Below are 26,014 nucleotides of genomic sequence, written 5' to 3'. Positions count from 1 at the left end.
AAGAGAGCGTCACAGAGGATTCAAATGTATTACAATGCTTTTTTCTTTTTGCCACGCATGCACAGTGAGATGGTCTACAAAGCAACACTATGCATTTTGTGTTTAAAACAGAAGTGTCACTGGCTCACGACAAGGCTTTGGGCCCACGCTCCCAAACGCCATATAACAGAGGGAGAGGACAGCCAGCACCCGGAGCCAGCTGCCCTCCCAGCTCGCCGCAGCCAGAGGCACCTCAGGGACCGACGCGTGCGGGAGCAGCGCCCGGACAGAAGCACCGGCACGCACAGCGGTCACTAGGCTCCCTCTCAGCCCGGCCACCCCGCAGCAGGCGGAACGCTACGTTCAGCTGCAGCGCGCGCCGCCCGTCTCCCAGTCCCGCCCGCTCTGCGCGAGAAGAATCAGGCCCCGCCCCACGCTGCGGGACGAACAGTAACAACTCCGCTTTAACCCAAGCCGGGCGCGCGGGGCGGGGCGCTAGGACAGGTCGTCACGTGAGCGGCTTGCTTGGCCCTCGTCACGTGACTCGCGCCGGGCTGGCGCGCTGGGCGGGAGACGGAAGCGCCGGGCGGTTGCCCCACCCACGTGGTGTGATGGAGTGAGGCGGGCGCGGCGCTGGGAGCCTGGTCAGTGGGTGCGGGGGAGCCCCGGGGGGAGTGACGCGCGCCCTGGGAAACCCCCCGCCCCGTTGCTGTGCCCGGCTCCGCTCCTGGGGGGTTGGTCTGCGGGGGCTGCTCCCGGCTGAGTGAGTTGGTGGAAGCCCCACGCTGGCCCCGCGGGGAGGTGGAAACGCGGGGGGGGGGGGACAGTCGTGCTAACTCCGTTTCGCGGTGACGCTTCTGTTTCCTTGGCCGCACAGGACACGCCCCACGCTTGATCTCCAGCACTTGCCTGGCCCGCTGGTCCGTCCATGGCGCACATCACCATCAACCAGTACTTGCAGCAGGTAAGTGGGTTTTATTTGCCGGTGCCATTCCCTGTTTTTCTCCATGCTACAGATAAGTTACCCTGTTCAAGAAAAGGCAACCGAGAGTATGGGAAGTGATAATTAAGGAAGCGTCTCCTAAGGCTGTTGTGAAAACAAAGTAACATTCGTATGGCGCTTAAAAAATGCGGGGCCTATATAAATATGGAGCCCCCAATCGTGTGATAAGATCTGTTAGTGTGGGCTCTGGCATCTTTAGGAAGTGGGCATGTCTCTACTGCAGCTGAGAGCAAGCCTCCCAGCCCCAGTAGACAGACGCACTAGCTCAGCTCAAGCTAGCACGTTAAAAACACCAGCGTGGATGGTCCAGCACAGAAGGGTAGCTCAGGCTCTCAAGCCCACCTGCCTCCCTGCTTCTGAGACTGGGGGCTAGCCCAAGTCTCCGCTGGACCCACAACTTTCATACTGCTCTTTTTAGTATGTTACCTCAAGCTCTGCTAGCATGAGTCTGTCTACTCCAGCTGGGAGGTTTGCGCCCAGCTGCAGTGTAAACATACCCAGTGAGGCTTTGCACAGATACTGGGGTCTGCGTTAATAGATACGACTGTAGTATCAAGGCCCAAATATACTTGCTATAAAGGTTCCTTCCTTGTCAAATGTAATACACAGCCTTATTTAAGCACCTTAATGAGACATGTCAAACTTGGTCAGTTCCGCAAAAGGAGCCAAAAGTTAAATATTAGCTGCCCAGGCCCCTTTCCCAATTTCTGTGGTTTATCAGTCATGTTTTTATATCTTTAGAAAAGGTTTTTCCCTGATCTGTTGCTGAGTGACAGACCCACAAAACCATAGGAAATTTAATATAATAAAAGAATCTGTGAAATGACTGTTTACAACATGTTGTCAAATGTAAGAAGTAAAACTGTAAATACTTCCTTTTTTAATCTGTTGTTATTTAAAATGTCATTCATGGAAATATGAGGCAAAACACTATGATTTTTAAATTGATCATGTCCCTTTAAATAATCCTTACATTGCAGTATATTTGATCATGATAGGACATTATTGAAACTTAAATCTCTAGGTCTGTCATCAGGCTTTTTAACTGCAATAACAAAGATAAGCTATTTTATTGTCCAAATTCTTTTCAGATTATTGACCACATGTTCATATTTTTAGATTTTTCTAATTCTTGAGAATTTTGCATCAAACGTGGGTTTTTTTTGTTTGTTTGTTTGGTTTTTTACAAAGTAAACTCTGAAGATAAAGTTAACATGGAACTAAACTAATTGATTGTATGTGGACTATACTTAACTGTTTAATAATGCTTTATTTCTTCACTGAAATTCTTAGCTGACCTTAGTACTAATTTGGTTTCTGCTGCTGATTTAGAAGTGGGAATACCTTTTCCTGAATAGTGTAGACAAGAATAATGCCATGTGCCCAATCCTGTATCCCATCGATACCCAAAACTCCGATTTAAGGGAGTTCACAAAGATGCTCTGGGTCCAGTCCTATAATTCCTACTTAAGAAAATCTTCCCCTTTAATTAAAGGGGAAGTTTTTCTTAGTAGGGAAGGCAGGATTAATCTTTTTATGATTAGGCTGTGTTATTAAATACTAATATGTATGTGAAATACATTTAAAGGTCCTTATTAATGAAATCCAAACTATCCTTCCTTTCAGCAACTCCAGTGTAAAATATTCAAAACTTGATTTATGGCTGCAAGTATACTTTTTATTCATTAAAGTCTGTCTATAGTTGTTAAATAAAGTTTCTAATTCTGTCTGTCTACTGCCAATGAAAGACAGTGGACCCATATAATTGCCTTGTTCATAGAGTTCATAGAACATCAGGGTTGGAAGGGACCTCAGGAGGTCATCTAGTCCAACCCCCTGCTCAAAGCAGGACCAATCCCCAATTTTTGGCCCAGATCCCTAAATGGCCCCCTCAAGGATTGAACTCACAACCCTGGGTTTAGCAGGCTAGTGCTCAAACCACTGAGCTATCCCTCCCCCCAGTGACCTTGTGAGGTCACTGATCTGAGCCACTTTGTACAACTAAGGAAAAATAAAAGTGTATGGCTTTTTCCTGTTGAAGAATTTTAATGTATCTTCCAAACTAAAACTTCTTGGGAATAACATATGAGAAATTAATATTCACAGAGTCATTGACAAGAATGCAAATGTCATCACAAGAGGATGATTTTTAATAGTTATGTGGCAATGTGTGTTACATAGCTAAGGCTAGATCTTGTTCCTTAAGGTGTGTAATTTTTTTTTTGATAGGTTCTAGAAGCCATTGATTCCAGAGATGGATTGTTCTGTGCAGAATTGGTGTCATTTAAGCATCCTCATGTTGCAAACCCCAGGCTTCAGGTACAAGAATCAGTTACACTAACAAACCAAGGCCCCAATCCTGCAAGGCATAGGCGCCAACTCTGTAGGTGCTCCTTGGCTGGAGCACCCATTCAAAAAAAAATTGGGGGTGCTCACCACCCACCAGGATGACCAGTTGTAGGCAGCCAGGTAGCAGCTGTTGAGCGGGTGCCTCTGCAGATGTGCTGTTTGGTATGGGTTGCCTGGGCACCGCTGCAGTCAGCTGTTTGGCAGGCAGGCTCAGATCAGCTGTTTCACACCTCCCTGCTCCAGCAGGGGCTGAGTGAGCCTCAAACCCCCCCCCCCCCCCAAAAAAAAAAAAAAAAGCCTTAGGGTTAGAGGTGGGTGAGAGTGCCGGGCTATCAGCAGCGGTGCAGCCAGCCCCTGCTCACCTGGGGCCACGCCGCACACACCTCTTGGGCTGGTGGCCATGGTGTCCACCTGTATGGTTTCTCCCTCCCTGCCAGGTTCAACTCTGGCCACAGCAGGCATTAGGTGACCCAAGGGAGCCCAGCTAGGCTAGGGCTGATGGGTGCAGCGGCGGATTAAGGGGAGGAAAAGCCCTGGACCCCGGCAGGAGCTGCACTGAGGAGGACAGGGGAGGAAAAGCTCAGACCCCGTCAGGAGCTGCTCTGGGTGGGGGAAGGAGAAGAAGCCCCAACCCCAGCAGGAGCCGCATTGGGTAGGGGAGAGAGTAGAAGCGCCCCCCTGACCCCAGCAGGAGCTGCACTGGGTGGAGGTGGGAGAAGCCCCAGACCCTGGCAGAAGGTGTGGTGCTGAAGACCCCAGCTTGGGAGCCCCAGCTACCCTAGTGAGAGAAGCTTCAGGGCTAAAGCCCCGACCCGCCTCTGTGCAGAGGTGGCCTGAGCCCCTCTCTTTCCCATCCGCCCTGCGAGGAGCTGGCTCTCACTCTCAGGTTGTGGAGAAATTCAGCCCAGATCTACCCACCTTGGTATCTCCATTTCCCCCGTCATCACAGAGCCATGAATGGATTTACCCTAGGAGACAGGGTCAGTATTAACCGCATTTGGCAGGTGGGATTAGGGCACAAAGAGGTGAAGTGGCTTTCCCAAGGCTAAGCAAGGAGTCTGTGGCAGAGCAGAGAACGAAACCCAGAACACCTGAGCCCCAGGCATGTGCTTTAACCACAAGGCAACCCTTCCTACCCCAAGGAGGGGGAGCCTCCTCTGCTGCTTTCAGTGTGTGGGTGGGGCAGGCACTAGACAGAGCCACCAGGAGGTGGGGAACAGAGAGAGAGAGATGGGAAAAGGGACACGGGGTGGGAAGCAAGAAGAGGGAACATCAGGAAGGGGACAAGAAGAGAAGAAAGGAGAGGGAGAGAGAGAGAGAGTGACAGGAAGGAAGAGGGGAAAGACTCCCTACTGCTTGTCCCTCCCATCTGCCTCCTTCCCACAGCCATCAGTGGCCCTCAGATCCCAAACTGGCCCTAAGTAGGTGTGAAGCACAGAGCCAATGTAATGTCTTTAAACTGGGATGTTAGTGAAGACAGCTTGTAGCTGAGTGTAATGATTTTAATTATACTGTAGTTCATGATGATGTAATTATGTAGTTCATTACTATTTTAATAATGATTACATAGAGATACCAACGATAGACACACATTCAATGACTAGAATATGAAAGAAGTGTATAAATATGCTGAAAATTGCCAGTTTCGGGGGGGGAGGCTGGGCCCCCCCAAACATATATACCTCGCCCTTACGGCAGGAGGGGGCAGAAAGGAGTGAGTGGGAGGTGCTCAGGGGAGGGGATCTAAGTGGTGTGGGCGTGGGGGGGCATGGGGAAGGGGGAGGGGCCAGGATGGGGTATCCACCAGCAAAACCAAAAGTCAGCACCTATGCTGCAAGGTGAGGTGCACAGGCAGACCTCTGTTAACTTCAAAGAGCCTCTGAAAGGTCCAGGAATTTGCTCATTTGCATGAAATTTCTGGGGGCTTAGATGGAAATATTCAGGTAGTTCTGAAGAAATTAACACAGAAAGGAATAGTGTGCATAACAAACATGTAAGCAAAAAATCCCCCACAAAACAAACCCAAACTCTCTTGCTGCAGAAAGGGGAGCCTAGTTAGGACTAGTTAGGGAAAAACAATTTTCTGCCACTGCTCTTACAGAGAAAAACAAAATCTTACAAAATATAAAAGTGAGCAGCAGGTCTATAGAAAATAACTCTTCAAAATATTAGAGTTTAATCAAGTTATATTTTATTTATAGAATGTTTAAATTAGCTATAGACCTCAACAGAGAATGACATCCTTATTATAAAATTCCTTTGGTTGGTTTAAAATGTCTTTTAAAATTCTATAAGACTTAATGGTGTTGTATGCAATTTTAAAAAACTGCACTTAACCCAGGGTCAACTGAAGCAGCAATATGATGTTATTCCATTAGTGACTATTGCTATTAGCATCCATCTCTTCTCTTTCCTGCCACAATACAACTTAACACAATTGTAGGATGCTGTCCAGAGAAATACAATGAAACATGGAAATTCTATTCTGTTCAGGTTTTTATACTTCACTGTAGTATCTGAGAAGCAAACTCTGTCATTGTCACTAATCTGTCACTTGTTCTTTCCCCTTCCCTTTTTGTGTGTACTGTTTCTTTTTGCTCTGTCATATGGCTCTTTTAAACAATTTTTTCAGTAATAAGCCAGAGCAGCACACCTTTCTGGTTTGGTTTCTCTCTCTTTCCCTTGTTTATCTCTTGATCTCGCTCCACGGTATGCTCTTTCCCTCCCCTCCTCCTATCCTTAACATTGATTCTCCTTAATTTTCCATTTTTCCTCTGCAATGAGTGACTGTTAATGTTCTAATATATAGCGAAGGCGTGTATGTATAAAAATACTAGCTTGATTAAAAAACGCATATGTTTTTTGTGCAATTTTATACATTTAATGTTCCATTGATTTGTTCTATAATTAGCTTCCATCTCCAGAAGACAAATGTCAACAAGTTCTGGAGCCACCATATGATGAAATGTTTGCCGCTCACTTAAGGTAAAGATGGATTAAGAATGAGAGTTTGAATTTTGATGTATCCAGGTAGAAAGAGGAAGGGACTCCATGAATTGATCTGATTTATTTGAAAGGTCACTGTCAAATTGGGGGTGGGGGGGATCACACCTTCATCTGAAAATTGTGTACCTGCTACTGTTATAAATAATCCCTAAAATTGCTATAAATAAATGATACAGAAAACATTTACTGATTGCTTTTTTTTTTTCTTTTTTGAGTTTACTGCGTGGATTTTGATAGCACTTTATGTATAGTCCATGTCACCATCTTATTGATAATGAATGCCCTTTCCAGGCGTTGCAAAAGTGCTATTGCTTTTAATAGCAATAACAGACACAAAAGTGAACAAACAACAACAGGGGAAAGAGACATTTCTTAAATAGGAAAAAGTGATTCTAGACCTATGAAAACTGGCAGAGCTCTCTCATGTATCTTTAGTATGCAAAATATTTCTTTACTGCTTTTTTACAGTTAAATAGAGGTCAAGTTGACGTCTTTTTTTAATTTTCTCTCATTTCAAGAATCTTGAAAATTTATCTGTCTAGGTTATGTTGAATGACAATTGTAGAGAGGTCATTTAAAACTGATGTGTTCAGATCTTTTGCTGCATAATGTATTGTGTGAAATTGCCAGTTTATTTACATTGTCACTCAGTATTCAATTCCCATATTTATTGCTGTTTAAGAATACTTCTGATAAGCCTGTTACTAAAATAAACTGCAAAGCTTTAATTTAGCTAGAGAGAAAGAGAGACTAATATATTAAGCTACTCTTTAAATATAAAACACTTTTCAGTTTCCTCCTTACTGCCTTTTTTTTTTTTTTTTTTTTTGACAGATGTACTTACGCTGTTGGAAACCATGACTTTATTGAAGCTTACAAATGCCAGACCGTTATAGTACAATATCCTTTTCCATCAGTTCATTTGAGAGCTCATAAATGTGTGTATCTGGGATAACTTCATGTTTGAGGAGGGCGAAATTCTTTCAAATGTGATGGGATTACAAAATATAAATGTGGTTTGGTGTATGTGTGTGTCTAAAATTTTAGCTATTTAGACTTGTAACCAATGAAATCCAAGTAAAATTTCCCGCTTCTCCTTGGGGTCAAAGAAAAGTACACTTGCCCCCAAGCCAGAGAATTTGTCTTCTGCAGTCCCCCACATAATGTAGAGAGGATAATGATATTGCAAAGAGCCACTATCCTGTTCCCTTCCTTGGGCCTCTCCCACTCCCATGTGCAGGGCACCGTGCTCCCTCAGTCAGGGTAAAGGAGGTAGCATGCAGTAGAGCTGGACTCATCCCTCATGTGCCCCTACACTCCGATTCCTGATCTGTTGCCTTTTTTTGCAGTCTTCTACACTCAGAAATAGGGCATACTATATAGCCTCTTACACCTATCCCATTTTACTTCCTGGGTCACTTTGTAAATTGTGTGCTGTGTTCTCCTAAATATAACACATCATTCCTGCGAGCATTTCAAGCACATAAAGAAGAAAACTGGTAAGTACTTTATAAATGTCGTTATGTTAGTAACTAGGCAGGTGAATAGATCTAGATGATTGTTACTGCTACCTTTCATCCCAAAATGCAACCGTAGTTCAATTAAGATACCACCATAAAAATAACTTCCATTATCTATAATGATTTGTTTCAGTTGTGTACACCAGGTATTTACTAATTAAAACTGTTATGTCACTCTGCTCTTTCGAATTTGTATAAGGGACTCAAGCCCAAAATCTGTTCATTTGTCGATTCAAATTGTTTAGCAAACGTACTTTGTTTCCCTTTAAGTAAAGCATTGATTGCAGAATGATATTCTGCTTGACAGTTTGTCACCTGGAGATTAATTAACTGCATTATTCATTTACTTCAAGTAATGATGTGTGAAACACTGACCTTTTAAAGACATTTTCCTATAAAATGTGATTTTTTTTTTTGTAAGGTTTAAGGAAAGGAAAACTGGATATATAGGGAATTGTATAGCCACCAGCAACACTTAACGTCCATATGGACTAAAAAGTAACTTGTGTGGCTTAACCTGCAATATGGGTTTAGTTACTCATGCATAATAAATTTATTGATTTTTTGTTTGTTTGTTTTTGTAGGGCTTTGCCTATTATGTATGCTGTAGCACTTGACCTTCGAATTTTTGCTAATAATGTAAGTAGACAGGAAACTTGCAGTTTAACAATTTCATGTACTCTATCTGTCAATAAGGAATTTATGTGACTGAAGTGTCTTAAACTTTCATCCTTCGCTTAATCTTCTCTCTTTTATATAAGGACGTGTTACAAAATAATTAGGGTTGTCAAGTGATTAAAAAATTAATCTCGCTTAATTGTGCTGTTAAACAATAATAGAATACCATTTATTTAAATATTTGTAGATGTTTTCTACATTTTCAAATATATTGATTTCAATTACAACACAGAATACCAAGTGTACACTGTTCACTTTATTTTTTATTACAAATATTTGCACTGTAAAAAAGAAAATAAATAGTATTTTTCAGTTCACCTAATACAGGTAATGTAGTGCAGTCTCTTTATCATAAAAGCTGAACTTGCAGATGTTACTCCAGGGGGGGATTCTGCTCCAAAAAATTAAAAATTATGTGCACAAAATTCTGCAAATTTTTTTTGTCAAAATAACACAAAATAATTGAAGCTGGTGTGATTATATAGATAATTTATTTCAAAATACCTGTCAGCAAGTATGTAACAATACAGACATACAAAAATTTCCCCCAGGAGTAGAGAATTAAAGAAACCCCTATGACAACCCCGTTCCTGTTTCTCGAGCCCAGCCGGGGGGCCACTCCCATCCACTCTTGCCTCTAAGAGCCCGGCTGCGGGGCCCTCCCTGGCTGAGACACTCACATCCCCTATCCTCCTAGAGTCCAGGGATACAGAGGCAAAAAAAGTCTGATGCTAGGTCCTGGGCTTGCACGGAGTTTCCTGTGCGCCGCCGCCTCCTTCCTAAAGGGTATGCTGGGAACTGCAACTGCTGGGAACCCTCCAGTTCCCGCCCCCTGGTATTGTTTTCTATTTGCAAGCTGGGCTCTGCTGGGTCCAGCCACCCCTAATGACAGCCAACATCTCTGCAGCCCATTTTAGAGGGTGGGGGAAGGAAATTCTGCATGCACAACACTAATTTCTGCAAAATTCTGCATTGCACAGTGGCGCAGAACTCCACATGTAGAGCCTACATGTCCACTCAGTCCTATTCCTTGTTCAGCCAATTTCTCAGACATACAAGTTTGTTTACATTTGCAGGAGATAATGCTGCCCGCTTCTTCTTTACAATGTCATCTGAAAGTGAGAACAGGCGTTCACATGGCACTGTTGTAGCCAGCATCTTAAGATATTTATGTGCCAGATGCGCTAAAGAATCATATGTCCCTTTCATGCTTCAACCATCTTTCAAGAGGACGTTTGTCTTAGTGATTAGAGCCTACAAGGGTCCTTGTTCAGCCAAAGTTTTTTTTACATTGTTTTGTTTTTGAGTGCAGTTATGTAACAAAAAAAAAATCTACATTTGTAAATTGCACTTTCACCATACAGATTGCACTACAGTACTTGTATGAGATTAATTGAAAAATACTATTTCTTTTGTTTGTCATTTTTACAGTGCAAATATTTGTAATAAAAAATATAAAGTGAGCACGGTACTCACGGTACACTTTGTATTCTGTGTTGTAGTTGAAATCAATATATTTGAAAATATAGAAAAACATTTAAAAATATTTAATTTCAATTGGTATTCTGTTAACAGTGCGATTAAAACTGCGATTAATCACGATTAATTTTTTGAGTTAATAGCGTGAGTTAACTGCAATTAATCAACAGCCCTAAAAATGATATATACTCAGAGTTTCGCCCATTGCTAAGTTCATCTTATGCTTGCAATAATATAAGTTGCTTATTCTACCTACCTGTTATTTTTGGCCCTTATCCTGGGAGGTGCTGAGAACTTGCAAGTCTCACTGATGTCAATCTGGGTTTCTGAAGTTATTTATGGTTCAGAAAGGCTCTGTGGGGCATGCCTTAATTGCATCAATAATGCTTTTACTCCCTGGCTTCATGATTGGGTAGAATTTTCTCCAAGAAACTTTTTTTTTTAATTAGATAGGGTTTAAAAATTCTCTGTGGTGGACCATGGTGGTAGTTTGTGTTGCAATGGGGAAAAACTTTATTTCTGCCTGGAGTAGGAAATGGTCTGAACAGAGTAGTAAGTAGATTCTACATTTATGACCACATCCAGCCTGAGGATCCAATCTTGATAAGGCCATTTATGTATTTGGGCGCATATATTACCTGTGAGAAACCTGAATCGGAGGGTCTGCATGGGAGTTTTTGGTTTATCGGTTTGGAGAAGTTTGTATACTAACTAGATTGGCACTGTATGAGAGCTGATGGGGCATTTTAATAGATATATCTTCAATAGCAAGGATGAGTCTCCATTTCTTTTTTTTTGGCCTGTTTGCATTTGTTTTCAGGGTAGTTAAAAGTGGGGGAGAATGTAAACAAAAGTCAAAATTAAAACAACACTTAATTCACGAGGCAAATTCCAGTGCATGTTAAGGCCATTGGTTTGTCTTTTGTTATCCTTACTCGGAGATAAAGTTGTACATTAGTTAATCCACCTTTCAGATCTCTCCAGTTTTACATGTTATGTTGTCAGATCATGATTTATCGTGAGCTTAGCAATATTTGGTGTTTTTCTTCAAGTTCCAGCACCTGGAGTCCTGTGAATGCCTGAGAATCTCAGCTTTCATTCCCAGGAAAAATTGCTGGCCTTCATAGTTGCAGAGAGAGGTTGAAAAAGCGAACCCTGAAGGCTCATACACCAGAAGGCAACTTAAAAGAACCCAAATTTATTTTTAAATAACTTTTTTGGGGGTGGCCTAAATCATGATTTTTTTGAAGGCTTGTGGTTGGCAATACTTAGGGTGACCATATTTTCCCAACGGGAAAACAGGACACCCGTGGGCCAGCCCGAGCCCCCCCGCCCCAGCACGGGGCCGGCCCAAGCCTTTCTGAGGTCCCCCAGCCTCCCCATGTGCTGGGCTGCCGGTGGCCACCCTCGCCTCCCCACACTTGTGCCAGCCTGAGCCCTCCCTGCCTCCTGTTCATGCGGGCTCAGCCTGAGGTTAATGAGCGGGGGGTGTTCAGAACCTCCAAAGAGATATTTTAATACGTACAGTATGTTGCGGTGACAGGTATAAGGAACTTACCTCTTACTTTACTTTACAAGATACTGTATTTACAGAACTAGTCTACTTATTGCTTTTAAAAGATGAGCCTGGACATAGGAATACATGCTGTGTCTCTCACCTTGCATGCTAGGCTGATCAACAGCTGGTGAAGAAAGGGAAAAGCAAAGTTGGTGATATGTTGGAAAAAGCAGCAGAATTGCTGATGAGCTGTTTTCGTGTCTGTGCCAGTGACACGTAAGTGAAAGATCCTTTCTAGATCTTGTGTTGAATCATTAAGAAATGTAAATAACTTTACCCATTTGTAAAGCATAAGAACTAATTCTCTGCACTAGCCAAGACCATATCTGGGTCAAGGTAGTCACTTTTGTTGCCTGTCTCCTTCTCTCTGTGCCGTGTTCTCTCCTGAGTATCAACTACAGCTGGAGAGGCTTCTCTTTAGGCTTGATAGTCTTAGCAGGTGTTGCAGAAGAGACTAATTTACATCCTGGTCTCTCAAGGCAAACAATTAATTCTTTCCTGTTCCAGTGTGGAGTTTGTACATGCCATCACAGTGGGACTGGGAGAGAGGGAGTTTTACTTCAATCTTCCATTCTTAACAGGTTTAATGTTCTCAACATGGAGAAAAGGCTTCTTCACTCTTTCTCCCCTTCCAGTATTGCAAACAGCTGTAATTCTCAGGCGCATGCTACATACAGGTGTGCAGAAGGCCATAGAAGGGGAATTCCACTGTAGGGAACCCCAGTCTCTCTCTATTACAGTATATCTTGTAAAAATAACAAGGAGTCCTTGTGGCATTTTATAGACTAACAAATTTATTTGGGCATAAGCTTTCGTGGGCTAGAATCCACTTCATCAGATGCATGGAGTGGAAAATACAGGAGCAGGTATAAATACATGAAAAGATGTGAATTGCCTTACCAGGTGTGAGGTTAGTCTAATGAGACAATTCAATTGACAGCAGGATAGCAAGGGTGGAAAAATAACTTTTGAAGTGGTAATGAGAGTGACCCATTTCAGACAGTTGATAAGAAGGTGTGAGTAACAGTACAGGGAAACTAGGTTTAGGTTTTATAATGACCCAGCCACTCCCAGTCTTTATTCAGGCCTAATCTGATGGTGTCCAGTTTGCAAATTAATTCCAGTTCCGCAGTTTCACATTGGAGTCTGTTTTTGAAGTTTTTTTGTTGAAGAATTGCCACTTTTAGGTCTGTTATTGAGTGACCAGGGAGATTGAAGTGCTCTCCTACTGGTTTTTGAATGTTAGGATTCCTGATGTCAGATTTGTGTCCGTTTATTCTTTTGCGTAGAGACTGTCCAGTTGGGTCAATGTACATGGCAGAGAGGCATTGGTGGCACATGATGGCATATATCACATTGTTAGATGTCCAGGTGAACGAGCCCCTGATGGTGTGGCTAATGTGGTTAGGTCCTATGATGGTGTCCCTTGAATAGATATGCGGACAGAGTTGGCACCGGGGTTTGTTGCAGGGTTTGATTCCTGGGTTGGTGTTTTTGTTGTGTGGTGTGTAGTTGCTGGTGAGTATTTGCTTCAGGTTTGGGGGCTGTCTGTAAGAGAGGACTGGCCTGTCCCCCAAGGTCTGTGAGAGTGAGGGATCATCATTCAGGATAGGTTGTAGATCCTTGATGATGCGCTGGAGAGGTTTTAGTTGGGGGCTGTAGGTGACACCTAGTGGCATTCTGTTACTTTCTTTGTTGGGCCTGTCTTGTAGTAGGTGATCTCAGGTGCTCAATCTGTTTCTTCACTTCACCAGGTGGGTATTGTAGTTTTAAGAATGCTTGATAGAGATCCTGTAGGTGTTTGTGTCTGTCTGAGGGATCGGAGCAAATGTGGTTGTATCTTAGAGTTTGGCTGTAGACAATAGATTGTGTGATGTGGTCTGGATGATCTTGTAGCCTCTATCATAACAAGGCTGTCCTCCTCCAGACTTTATGCACCAAAGTTATTTAAACTTCTGTTATTAGCTTAAAATCCAGGGAAACTCCTTTGAAAAAACAAAAAAAAAACCCTTAAGATCACTCAGATATTTCCTATCAACACAATCACTAGAAACCCAGGAAATCTCCAGCTAAGTAGTATTAGCATCCACAAAAGTCTAAAGTTACTCTTCATACCTCCCAGATACCATAATACCAAAGTACACTTAGATTTCTCTGCTCTACAACAAGCTCCCTTTCAGATGCACACATCATGTTCTTCAAAATCTCATCCCAGGGTATGTCTACACTAAGAAATTAGGTCGAATTTATAGAAGTCAGTTTTGTAGAAAGCGTTTTTATACAGTCGATTGTGTGTGCCCCCCCACAAATGCTCTAAGTGCATGTAGTTGGCGGAGTGTGTCCACAGTACCAAGGCAACCGTCGACTTCCGGAGCGTTGCACTGTGGGTAGCTATCCCACAGTTCCCGCAATCTCCGCCGCCCTTTTGAATTCTGGGTAGAAATCCCAGTGCCTGATGGGGCTAAAACATTGTCGCGGGTGGTTCTGGGTACATATCGTCAGGCCCCCATTCCCTCCCTCCCTCCGTGAAAGCAAGGGCAGACAATCGTTTTTCGCCTTTTTTCTTGAGTTACCTGTGCAGACGCCATACCACGGCAAGCATGGAGCCCGCTCAGCTAACCGTCACCGTATGTCTCCTGGGTGCTGGCAGACGCGGTACTGCATTGCTACACAGCAACAGTTTATTGCCTTTTGGCAGCAGACAGTGCAGTATGACTGGTAGCCATCGTTGACATAGTCCTGGGTGCTCTTTTAGCCGGGCGCCTGGGCAAACATGGGAGTGACTCAGCCAGGTCATTTCCCTTGTTTCGTCTCGTGGCGATTGAGTCCTACCAGCAGTGCACTGTCTTTTTTAACCTGCAGCTAGCAGAAGATGATGGGTAGTCATCATACTGCACCGTCTTCTGCCGAGCACCCAGGAGATGACGATGGCTAGTGGTCGTACTGCACAGTCTGATGCCAGCAAGATGTATAAAGATAGATGAAGTGGCTCAAAACAAGAAATAGACCAGATTTGTTTTGTATTCATTTTCTCCCTCCCTCTGTGAAATCAACGGCCTGCTAAACCCAGTTTTGAGTTCTATCCTTGAGGGGACCATTCAGTTTCTCGCAAAGCCACCCCCTTTGTTGATTTTAATTCCCTGTAAGCCATGTCATCAGTCGCCCCTCCCTCCGTCAGGGCAACGGCAGACAATCGTTCCGCGCCTTTTTTCTGTGCAGACGCCATACCATGGCAAGCATGGAGCCTGCTCAGATCACTTTGGCAATTAGGAGCACATTAAACACCACACGCATTATCCAGCAGTATATGCAGCACCAGAACCTGGCAAAGCGAAACCGGGTGAGTAGGTGACGTCAGCGCGGTGACGTGAGTGATGAGGACATGGACACAGAGTTCTCTCAAAGCACGGGCTCTGGCAATGTGGGCATCGTGGTGTTAATGGGGCAGCTTCATGCGGTGGAACGCCAATTCTGGGCTCGGGAAACAAGCACAGACTGGTGGGACCGCATAGTGTTGCAGGTCTGGGACGATTCCCAGTGGTTGCGAAACTTTCGCATGCGTAAGGGCACTTTCATGGAACTTTGTGACTTGCTTTCCCCTGCCCTGAGGCGCAAGAATACCAAGATGAGAGCAGCCCTCACAGTTGAGAAGCGAGTGGCAATAGCCCTGTGGAAGCTTGCAAAGCCAGACAGCTACCGGTCAGTCGGGAATCAATTTGGAGTGGGCGGATCTACTGTGGGGGCTGCTGTGATGCAAGTAGCCAACGCAATCAAAGATCTGCTGATATCAAGGGTAGTGACCCTGGGAAATTGCAAGCCATAGTGGATGGCTTTGCTGCAATGGGATTCCCTAACTGTGGTGGGGCCATAGATGGAACCCAAATCCCTATCATGGGACCGGAGCACCAAGCCAGCGAGTACATAAACAAATAGGGGGATAACTACCAAGGTAGCACCAGGAGGGGTGGTGGAGGAGAGAAGCACCAGGAGGGGTGGTGGAGGAGGGAAGGACAAGGCCACACAGCACTTTAAAAGTTTAAAACTTTAAAACTTATTGAATGCCAGCCTTCTGTTGCTTGGGCAATCCTCTGGGGTGGAGTGGCTGGGTGGCCGGAGGCCCCGCACCGCGTTCTTGGGCGTCTGGGTGAGGAGGCTATGGAACTTGGGGAGGAGGGCGGTTGGTTACACAGGGGCTGTAGCAGCAGTCTGTGCTCCTGCTGCCTTTGCTGCAGCTCAACCATACGCTGGAGCATATTGGTTTGATCCTCCAGCAGCCTCAGTATTGAATCCTGCCTCCTCTCATCACACTGCCGCCACCTTTCAGCTTCAGCCCTCTCTTCAGCCCGCCACCTCTCCTCCTGGTCAATTTGTGCTTTCCTGCACTCTGATATTGTCTGCCTCCACGCATTCGTCTGTGCTCTGTCAGTGTGGGAGGACAGCATAAGCTCAGAGAACATTTCATCACAAGTGCATTTTTTTTCGCCTTCTAATTTTCACTAGCCTCTGGGAAGGAGAAGATTCTGTGATCCTTGAAACACATGCAGCTGGTGGAGGAAAAAAAAAGGGACAGTGGTATTTAAAAAGACACATTTTATAGAACAATGGGTACACTCTTTCACGGTAAACCTTGCTGTTAACATTACATACACAGCACATGTGCTTTCGTTCCAAGGTCGCATTTTGCTTCCCCCCACCACGTGGCTAGCCCCTCACCCCTCCCCGTGGCTAACAGCAGGGAACATTTCTGTTCAGCCGCAGCAAACAGCCCAGCTGGAACGGGCTGAATGTCCCCTTAAGAAAAGCGCCCTGTTTCAACCAGGTGACCATGAATGATATCACACTCCTGAGGATAACACAGAGAGATAAAGAACGGATGTTGTTTGAATGCCAGCAAACATACACTGCAATGCTTTGTTCTGCAATGATTCCCGAGTACGTGCTACTGGCCTGGTGTGGTAAAGTGTCCTACCATGATGGATGGAATAAGGCTGCCCTCCCCAGAAACCTTTTGCAAAGGCTTTGGGAGTACATCCAGGAGAGCCGCGAATGCCAGGGCAAATTAATCATTAAACATGCTTGCTTTTAAACCATGTATAGTATTTTAAAAGGTACACTCACCAGAGGTCCCTTCTCTGCCTGGTGGGTCCGGGAGGCAGCCTTGGGTGGGTACTGGCTCCAGGTCCAGGGTGAGAAACAGTTCCTGGCTGTCGAGAAAACCGGTTTCTCCGCTTGCTTGCTTGCTGTGAGCTATCTACAACTTCATCATCATCATCATCTTCCTAGTCCCCAAAACCTGCTTCTGTGTTGCCTCCATCTCCATTGAAAGGGTCAAACAACGGCTGGGGTAGTGGTGGCTGAACCCCCTAAAATGGCATGCAGCTCATCATAGAAGCGGCATGTTTGGGGCTCTGACCCAGAGCGGCCGTTTGCCTCTCTGGTTTTCTGGTAGGCTTGCCTCAGCTCCTTACGTTTCACGCAGCATTGCTTCGGGTCCCTGTTATGGCCTCTGTCCTTCATGCCCTGGGAGATTTTGACAAATGTTTTGGCATTTCAAAAACTGGAACGGAGTTCTGATAGCACGGATTCCTCTCCCCATACAGCGATCAGATCCCGTACCTCCCGTTCGGTCCATGCTGGAGCTCTTTTGCGGTTCTGGGACTCCATCATGGTCACCTCTGCTGATGAGCTCTGCATGGTCACCTCTGCTGACGAGCTCTGGCCAGCGTGGCAAGCTGCACGTGACCATGCAAACAGGAAATTGAAATTCAAAAGTTTGCGGGCCTTTTCCTGTCTACCTGGCCAGTGCATCTGAGTTGAGAGTGCTGTCCAGAGCGGTCACAATAGAGCACTCTGGGATATCTCCCGGAGGCCAATACTGTCTAATTGCGTCCACAGTACCCCAAATTCGACCCAGCAAGGCCAATTTAAGCGCTAATCCCCTTGTCGGGGGTGGAGTAAGGAAATTGATTTTAAGAGCCCTTTAAGTCAAAAAAGGGGCGGGGGGGCTTCGTCATGTGGACGGGTGCAGGGTTAAATCGATTTAACGCTGCTAAATTCGACCTCAACTCCTAGTGTAGACCAGGGCCAAGTATACAAACTTAATTCCAGTCTGAGTATTTAAGAAGAAATAAACACTATGTAGAATTTCAGAGTAAAATCATGTCTCTCTCTAAGATATCTTTCATCTTGCTGTGATTGGAGTTAAGGTTGTGCATTGAGTGAAATTCTGAGGAGGTGGACGTGTACATTGTTGATGGCTTATTTTGGAAGTGTGTGAATGGTAAGACAGGTGACTTGAGATTGGGGTGGATACCCTTGTCTTCCTAGGTGACTTTCTTGATTTGAAGTGATTGCATTGATGGGGGAACACAGTTGAGCAATCTTAAAATTAACAAGGATTATAGGACAGAAATGAGATTGGGCGCTCTATTTTGATGAAGATTGCATGGTCTAAAATTTACAAGGAATTTTTGGCTTGTTTTTGTTTGGTAGTAATATAAGACCACTTGTTTTAAAAAATATGGATCAAAGGCGTGTGAGGGGATTTCATTCTAAAAGCAAAATATGTATTTTCCTAAAACATTCATTTCTAATGTTTTATCTTTTGTAACAGTCGAGCTGGCATTGATGACTCCAAAAAGTGGGGCATGTTGTTTCTGGTGAATCAGCTGTTCAAAATCTATTTTAAGGTATGATCCAAGTCTACTAAGCTTGTTTTCTTTGTATTTCATGTTCTAAATCAAGTCCTGTTCCTCACATAGTGCTACATTGATATACCTTTCAATCATGTGACTTTCTTCTCAGATTAACAAACTTCATCTGTGTAAACCATTAATTAGAGCTATTGACAGCTCAAATTTGAAAGATGACTACAGCATGGCACAGAGAGTTACATACAAATACTACGTTGGACGCAAGGCCATGTTTGACAGTGATTTTAAGCAAGGTACTATATGCCAGAAGAACAGATTTATATTCTCACTGCTGGGAGTGACCTCCAGCTGACGTGTTCTATGTGTGACTCAAAACCTGTTGTGGAAAGCACAGTTGTTGTGAAGCGTGACTTTCATTCCGTCAGTGCAAAGACAAGATCCAAAGGGATTTGCTGCAGGCTCAACCAGATTAGAGTATGGATTACATTACAATTCTCATTTCAACATACACTCAGTCTTGAACTATTTACTTCTCCAAACTCTTCTTTAGCGTACACTTTATACATTTAGTACACACGTTACTAAAATGTGTTTTCTGGGTGAGTGTCCAGCAAGATACCTTGTGATTTATGTATATGAGAGATGTTTGTAGAACTTTACAGCTTTCTTGCCCTTTCGTATGTTGCTTGTTCAGCAGACTTTCAACAAACTTTGCCATACAATTTAGCTTCTTGATGCACTGATTTTGAAGGCACATTGTAGCTTTATTTAACCTTTCTCAGTAATAACATTATATGATACTTTAGGGCTGTGGCTCTCAAACTTTCCAGACTACTGTCCCTCTTTCAGGAGTCTGATTTGTCTTGCTTACCCCAAGTTTCACCTCACTTAAAAACTACTTGCTTACAAAATCAGACATAAAAATGTCACAGCACACTATTACTGAAAAATTGCTTACTTTCTCATTTTTACCATATTATTATAAAATAAATAAATTGGAATATAAATATTGTACTTAAATTTCAGCGTATAGTATATAGAGCAGTAAAAACAAGTTGTATGAAATTTTAGTTTGTACTGATTTTGCTAGTGCTTTTTATATAGCCTGTTGTAAAACTAGGCAAATATCTAGATGAGTTGATGTACCCTCAGGAAGACCTCTGAGTACCCCAAGGGGGACACGCATCCCTGGTTGAGAACCACTGCTTTAGGGCTAGACTGTGCAGCCTTCACTCATGTTGGTGAGTGCTGGGGCTACTTGCTTGAGTGCCCCATGAGTAAGGTTGCACAATATAGCCCTTTGCAGGTAAGAACATTTCTAATCCTTTGCTCGTCAGTCTTTTATAGTCACTTGCACAACTTGGGCATACGTTTACACATTATATGCCATCTAACTCCCCTGAAGAAGAGTCCTAACACATCATTTTGGAAGATGTCATAGCATGTAGAAACGTAAATATCCTGAAATTCTCCCTCTCCTGTAACAGTAACACAATAACCTTGCTATATTGAGCTGGAATTGTTTTCATAACGTAGTTTGATTGTGCAACTGCTCCATCCGAAATGTAGAGTGTCAGCATATCTTTTAAAAAGGAAATAGTTTTTATGATGATGTCCCATTTTCAGTGAATCTAACAATTCTTAAGGCATTTATGTTTATATTACCCTTTTAGTTAGTGTGCAATTTAGATTGACTTAGTTCTTGTGTGAATACTTCTAGGTTATTCTAAATATGGGAGAAAATATTCCGACAGGCTCAGTTAAACATATTATTGTTTGACTATTTGTATGTTTAACCCATTTTTGCTGTTGGTCTCTGTTACCAACAGCAGTGCTGATCCTCTTTCTGTGTCTACAGCTGAAGAGTATCTATCATTCGCCTTTGAGCATTGTCACCGTTCAAGTCAGAAAAACAAAAGGATGATTTTGATTTACCTTTTGCCAGTAAAAATGTTATTGGTGAGTGGTTTAGCTCTTTACTTTCAAATCAGTCACTGTGGGACAAATGACCAAGCTGACACACGCTATGGCATGACTTCCCCTGATTTTTATTCAGAAGCTGTCTGGAGCCCCATCCAGATGCAGGAGTCAGCTCATGCAGACCTTGTATAGTCAAGGCCGAGGAATACGGTTTGTCAGGCACTTACTTGAAACTGTTGAATTGTAATTTCTGTAATTGCAGAAAAGGGGGAATAAAATTACAACCCTAAAAAAATTTGAACTTGTAAATTACCCCCTTAAATAATTAATAAGCATGATTCTCCACACACCTCTTAATTCCAAATTCTGCTCCTAGCTTCATAGCAACAAAGGCACCCATAGCAGTGTAAATGGTGCCATTTCAGTGTGTAAGAGGAGTGCAGGATTATAGCTCCATAGGAGTCCCCTGTGTAAGTGTGGACTGTGTCTGTGTGCACGCGCAGGTCCATCACAGCAGATCCTTCCATTTTCTCACCCCACAAGAGAAAGAGTGTATATAAAGGCCTGCATAGTCTACCTGAGCAGGTCCACAGCCTGAAGAGGAAGATTCCTTCCGTCATGCCCCTCCCTTACCTGGTGTGTATATACCCTCTGAAGGTGCTAGAGGAATTTCCAGGTAGAGAACTTCAATTTTGATGTTTGATAAATTCATTCCTTTCTTTTTTTTCCCCAGTCTTGGAGCTCTTTTGAGCAGTTATGACTAATTACATTAAATGAGGCAGTCTTGTGAAATGGGGACTAGGATGGGAATGCTAAACCCATTATTAGTGGCCTGAAACAGCAATGCAAGGCTTCTGATAACCAAATCATTTAGTACCTTAAATTACTGTCTTCTCTCTTCTAGAGCAGTTTTGCCATAAAGAAAGCCCAACTTGGCAAGATCATTATCAGCTTCCAAACTTTACACTTATTTAAAAATGTACTAAAATAGCACAAGTGGCTCTTTGTTCACTGAGAGTTAGCTAGAAACATGCAACATAGAGTTCTGTTTCACATCTCATCTGATTCTTCAACCAGTAAAAGGGGCTACCACTGGCATAGTAGCCAAGTAGCTATATTTCAGTGCTGACTGGGTTGGTGTGCAATCTGATCTCTGCCATGTAAATTAAAAAGGAGTTCCTTTTTGGTACTGTCTGTGGTTCAAAGTCTCATCAGACCTGATACAATGAGAACGAGTTTTCTCTCTCCAAACTAACTTTTTTTTTTTTTTTTTTTTTTTTAATAAAAGGACATTAAAAATCCACAAAGAGAAATTAAGGAAAATATGTCTGGTTAGACAATCAATAATCTTAACTGTGCTGACACACACCTGTCATGATTAGTGGTGTGTTCTAAAACAGTTTTCTGTTTGCAGAGTGGAGTGCAACACAAGTATAAAATTTGTAACAGTCTAGATCATGTGAAGCATGACCTACTCTGTAATACAAGTTTTGTAATTGATCACACTACCATATTTTTAAAGCTTTTAAAACCCACACTCCTGTAACTATGCCAGACAAATGTTTGTTGGCATGATTAGTGATGTAGTGTATTGGGGGCCTAAAAATACCTTCATTCACCTCCTTTATTTTTTTCTGTAAAAGTAAAGTAGATAAATATTTGTATTTGGATTTTTGTTTTTATAGATGATCGATTTGGAAATGTATTTAAATTTATCCTGAAAAATTTTAACTGTGCTTGCTTTTCAGGGCCATATGCCAACAATTCAGCTTTTGAAAAAGTATGAGCTTATGCAGTTTGCTGAAGTAACTAAGGCTGTGAGGTACAGTGTATTTATTGGATCACGTATTTTTGTTAAAAATAATATTAAGTGAAAGGTTTTTATAGTATGTGAAAAATACCCATTGAATTAGATATTTCATCTTCCCAGAGTCATACCTTCTCATGATACTTGCATATTTTCTGTCATTTTAGTGAAGGAAATCTTCTGCTATTGAATGATGCTCTGACAAAACACGAGACCTTCTTCATTCGTTGTGGTATCTTCCTGATACTTGAGAAGCTGAAAATCATCACCTACAGGAACCTGTTTAAGAAAGTGTAAGCAAAGTAGAAATCCTATTTTGTGGAAGGGAAATCTTCATTTGGTTTCACCACAGAATTCAGTTTAAAACATCCAGGGTCCCTAGTTCCCTATTTGTCCCTTAGAGACCAGAGCTTAAGCAAAGTGAATTATGGTAGAAGGGCCCTTTTGCTCAGAGAAGCAGAATTTTGAGGTAATTGTGCTGAAATAACTGAAATATATTTGTTTGCATCTTTCAGATATTTGCTACTTAAAACCCATCAGCTATCTCTAGATGCCTTTCTGGTTGCCCTGAAATTCATGCAGGTGGAAGATGTTGATATTGATGAAGTCCAGTGTATTTTGGCTAATCTTATATACATGGTATGTGTTCATCATTCATTAGCTTGCCTTGGAAACTATAGTTGTTAGAAATGACTACACACAGCAGGAAGGTTAATTACAGAAGGGTAATAATAATAGGAAGTGTATTGGGTTTAGGTTTTTGTGGAGTTGCTTGTGTGTTATACTTGTACTCATTTGTGCCTCTCATGTATCTCACTACAGTGAAGGTTCTTATGCTCTAATTCTTGCCTTTTATATGCAAAACAGTAAGGATTACAATTGAGTTTCCACTATAAAGCCAATCTTTGCCCTTTTGCTAAAATCCACAAACACAGTTACAAAACTGGTAAATTATGACTAGGGCTGAGGTAGTATATTTATACTAAATTTGAGTTCAGTTGGACATGGGATTCCTGATTTGACATCCTAAAAATAGAGGCACGCATAAGAGTTCACAAGCTGAATTATAGGGAAAAGATGTAAAAAGGAGAGACACAAATTATTTTACTGGACTCTTGTAAGGGTCTAGTGCACATGAACAAAGATGAGTTAGTTAAGCTCTATCTGTAAAGGTTATTAAAACTTTGGTCTTAAAATCTTAATCCAGGAATAGATTTGAAATTTATAGTCCTTTTTTTTGTAGTGAGAGCTCAAAATGTAAATTGGGAACTACAAGGAAGGCTTGTCAGAAACAAAAAGAAAAGGAGTACTTGTGGCACTTTAGAGACTAACAAATTTATTTGAGCATGTTAGTCTCTAAGGTGCCACAAGTACTCCTTTTCTTTTTGCAAATACAGACTAACACGGCTGCTACTCTGAAACTTGTCAGAAACAGCAAATTCAGAGTTCATGGGCGTGTTTAAAGTCCCTATGTAGCAAAGTACTTTTATACTTTTATTAAGTCAATCACACACTTAAGTTATCTTTTATTTATATTATTTGAAGTCAATGGGACTACGCACGAATTTAAAGTTAAGTGCATGCGCACACGTTTTACTGGATCAAGACTGAAGGTAGCAAAAAAACTTCTTGCCAATTTCCAGTACTAAAACTTCTTTCTTTTTAATTCTGTCAGGGTCATATTAAAGGCTATATATCTCATCAACATCAGAAGCTTGTGGTCAGTAAGCAGAACCCATTCCCTCCACTTTCTACAGTGTGTTGAATTTACTGCACCTTAGATGGAGGAGTATTTATAAAAGACTCTACTTGTCAATGGAACTGTTTCTTAAATCGTTCAGTGGAAACTGTTAATGACCTGGTTATGTTCAGTACTGGAATACAAAAAAAACTGTTCATGACTCCTTTCCCAGTGGGACAGGGCCTGCAAGCACAGAGAACAAAATGCTTCCTTTTTAAAGTTAGTTTCTACAAACTCTGAAGTATTGTGGCTGGAAAAGAAACAAGAACATTCCCAATTCATGTTGAAACATTTGCAAAATTTCAGCAACAATCTTTAAAAAGCCTGCCTCAACTATCTCAGATGTCATGTGTACTGACACCCCTTTATGTTCCTGTAACTATTTGTCCTTATCTGTCAGAAGGAAGTGTCCATCGGTGGCACTTAATCATTCTTTGTGGGCAGAAACAATGCTTTTATTTCACCTGTCCTTGACCTAACTCCCAGTTATGTGAGACTTTGGTTTTTTTTAGTAATCTTGGTTGGATACGACATTCTTCAAAGCCTCTCGAAACATTAAGGACCCGTGCCTGATTGGTGCTGAACCCCTGGAACTTCACTTCAATTTCAATAGGATTTATGAGTGTACAGCAGGGTGTGAGGTGTGGTTACCTACTGCTGCTCAGAAGTGGGCCTTTAGTAACTGTACTTAACACTTGTTTGAGTTTCCCCTTGAGGCATAAGACTTTATTTAGGTAATGTAGTCCAACTCCATTTTAATTCTGATTTTGTGGAATATTTCTGCCAGTAGGTCCATTCTTTTAAGTGTTCTTTATTTTTGCACAGCATACCTGTTGTTCATGCTGGTGGTTTTGTAAAAATAATAAAACAAATGTGATATTTTTCTCTTGGTAGTAACAGTGATGATTTTATTCCAGACTGTTTTAGCACCAGCACACACCATCTAAGACATTTAACAGTCTTTATAATGAAAGTTTCAATAAAATTATTATAGGTTTAAAAAAAAAAATACTAACACACTTGTGAGGTAAGTAGTTTCCTAGATTGACATTATTTTAATGGGATATTCAGGCTGCTTTCATTGTTCTGTTAAGTTCTAACTTTTTCTGTACAGTACAAGAACTAAAAGTTACAAAACCAGGTTGTTTTGCCACCTGCATACAACAAACATACTTCAGTAGCACTTGAAAACAGAACAGTACTTCTGATTTCTGTGCAATGTGCTTCTAATGGTGTTTAAGTGACTTAGTTTTGACATGTGAGAAAGTCATTCGCTTTATTTTGTTTCTGCTGAAAATGATTTTGCATACTTCAACAATAACATGACTCTAGTGGTGAGAGATATTTCATTATCAGTTCAAATATGAAGTCCCTTTCCCTGCTGCTAGAGTCTTTGGCAGAGAAAGGCTCCAGAACAGGGGACCTTACACTGCTAAAAGTAGCAGTGTAGACAGGGAGGCACTGTTTGGGTGTGTAGAGAGGCGTGTAGATACATAACTTTGGGTTCTGGCTTGCCTCTTCTCTATTTGCCTAAGCCATGCCTCACCAGCTACATTGCTATTTATACCAGGGCTAGCTGGCCATAGAGTATCTGTCCACTACACGTCACTCTAAGTGTAGACCTGCCCTAAGTCATTCTTATAGTAGTGTAGATTCATAGATCTAACTTCTGAAAGTGTCCTGTTAAGGGTGTTGGGAAAGTGAAGAGTATATATTTAATGAGTGTTTTGAGAGTGGATAATTAAAACATGCAGTACTGGAAAAAGGATCCAAGCCTCTTTATTTTTGAATCCCATTCCCATTGACATCAGTGCTGCAAGATCAGTGAGGAAAATAGATGTGCTCTATTCAGAATGCCCCTCTTCTGTAGGGCACAAAGAAAACTGAGGCAGGGACTGGGTTGTGATCACTGCTCCTGATTGGCTAAGAGTAGCATACAGCCTATTCTTTCTGTAACTCCATCTCCCCTGGCCTCCACCTCAGCCCACTTGTCTCATTTACTTGTTTGTCTTGTCTTTAGCATGTCAGTTCTCTGGGGCAGAAGGATTTGAATCAAAATGGAGTACTTTGTTTCAACTGTCTTGTTCTGACTTGACTGTCCCTACTCAATAGCAAGAATGTAGAAGCAGAGCACTGCAGTGAGCTCTTCTCTTACAGAGATTTCATTACTTTTACAAAACATACAATGAAGCATCAGCAATAATTAAAACTAAATTACGCTTGTCAGATGAACAAAGCACGTGGTAGTGATGCATTCACTTTTTATTTTGCTCAAATGGGGCAAGGTTATCAATTGGCAATCGAGGCCAGAGCAAGGGCCA

The 26,014-nt window shown here is 42.3% G+C and overlaps 1 protein-coding gene across 1 annotated transcript; it reads left to right on the top strand.

Moving 5' to 3' along the window:
• The first annotated feature begins 390 nt into the window (after window positions 1-390).
• On the top strand, window positions 391-24,537 carry PCID2 (PCI domain containing 2). Its single transcript, XM_074944800.1, has 15 exons — window positions 391-623; window positions 857-943; window positions 3,212-3,301; window positions 6,243-6,316; window positions 7,172-7,239; window positions 7,797-7,836; window positions 8,442-8,496; window positions 11,685-11,788; window positions 18,186-18,261; window positions 18,377-18,518; window positions 20,084-20,184; window positions 21,894-21,967; window positions 22,120-22,245; window positions 22,468-22,591; window positions 23,628-24,537. The coding sequence occupies exons 2-15, from the start codon at window positions 908-910 to the stop codon at window positions 23,715-23,717; spliced, it is 1,200 nt and encodes a 399-aa protein (XP_074800901.1). The 5' UTR covers window positions 391-623; window positions 857-907; the 3' UTR covers window positions 23,718-24,537.
• Window positions 24,538-26,014: the final 1,477 nt, after the last annotated feature.

The sequence above is a fragment of the Natator depressus genome, chromosome 1 (assembly GCF_965152275.1).
Source record: "Natator depressus isolate rNatDep1 chromosome 1, rNatDep2.hap1, whole genome shotgun sequence".
Taxonomy (NCBI): Eukaryota; Metazoa; Chordata; order Testudines; family Cheloniidae; genus Natator; species Natator depressus.
Note: the sequence above shows the minus strand (reverse complement) of the source record. Positions and strands in the feature narration are given on the sequence as shown.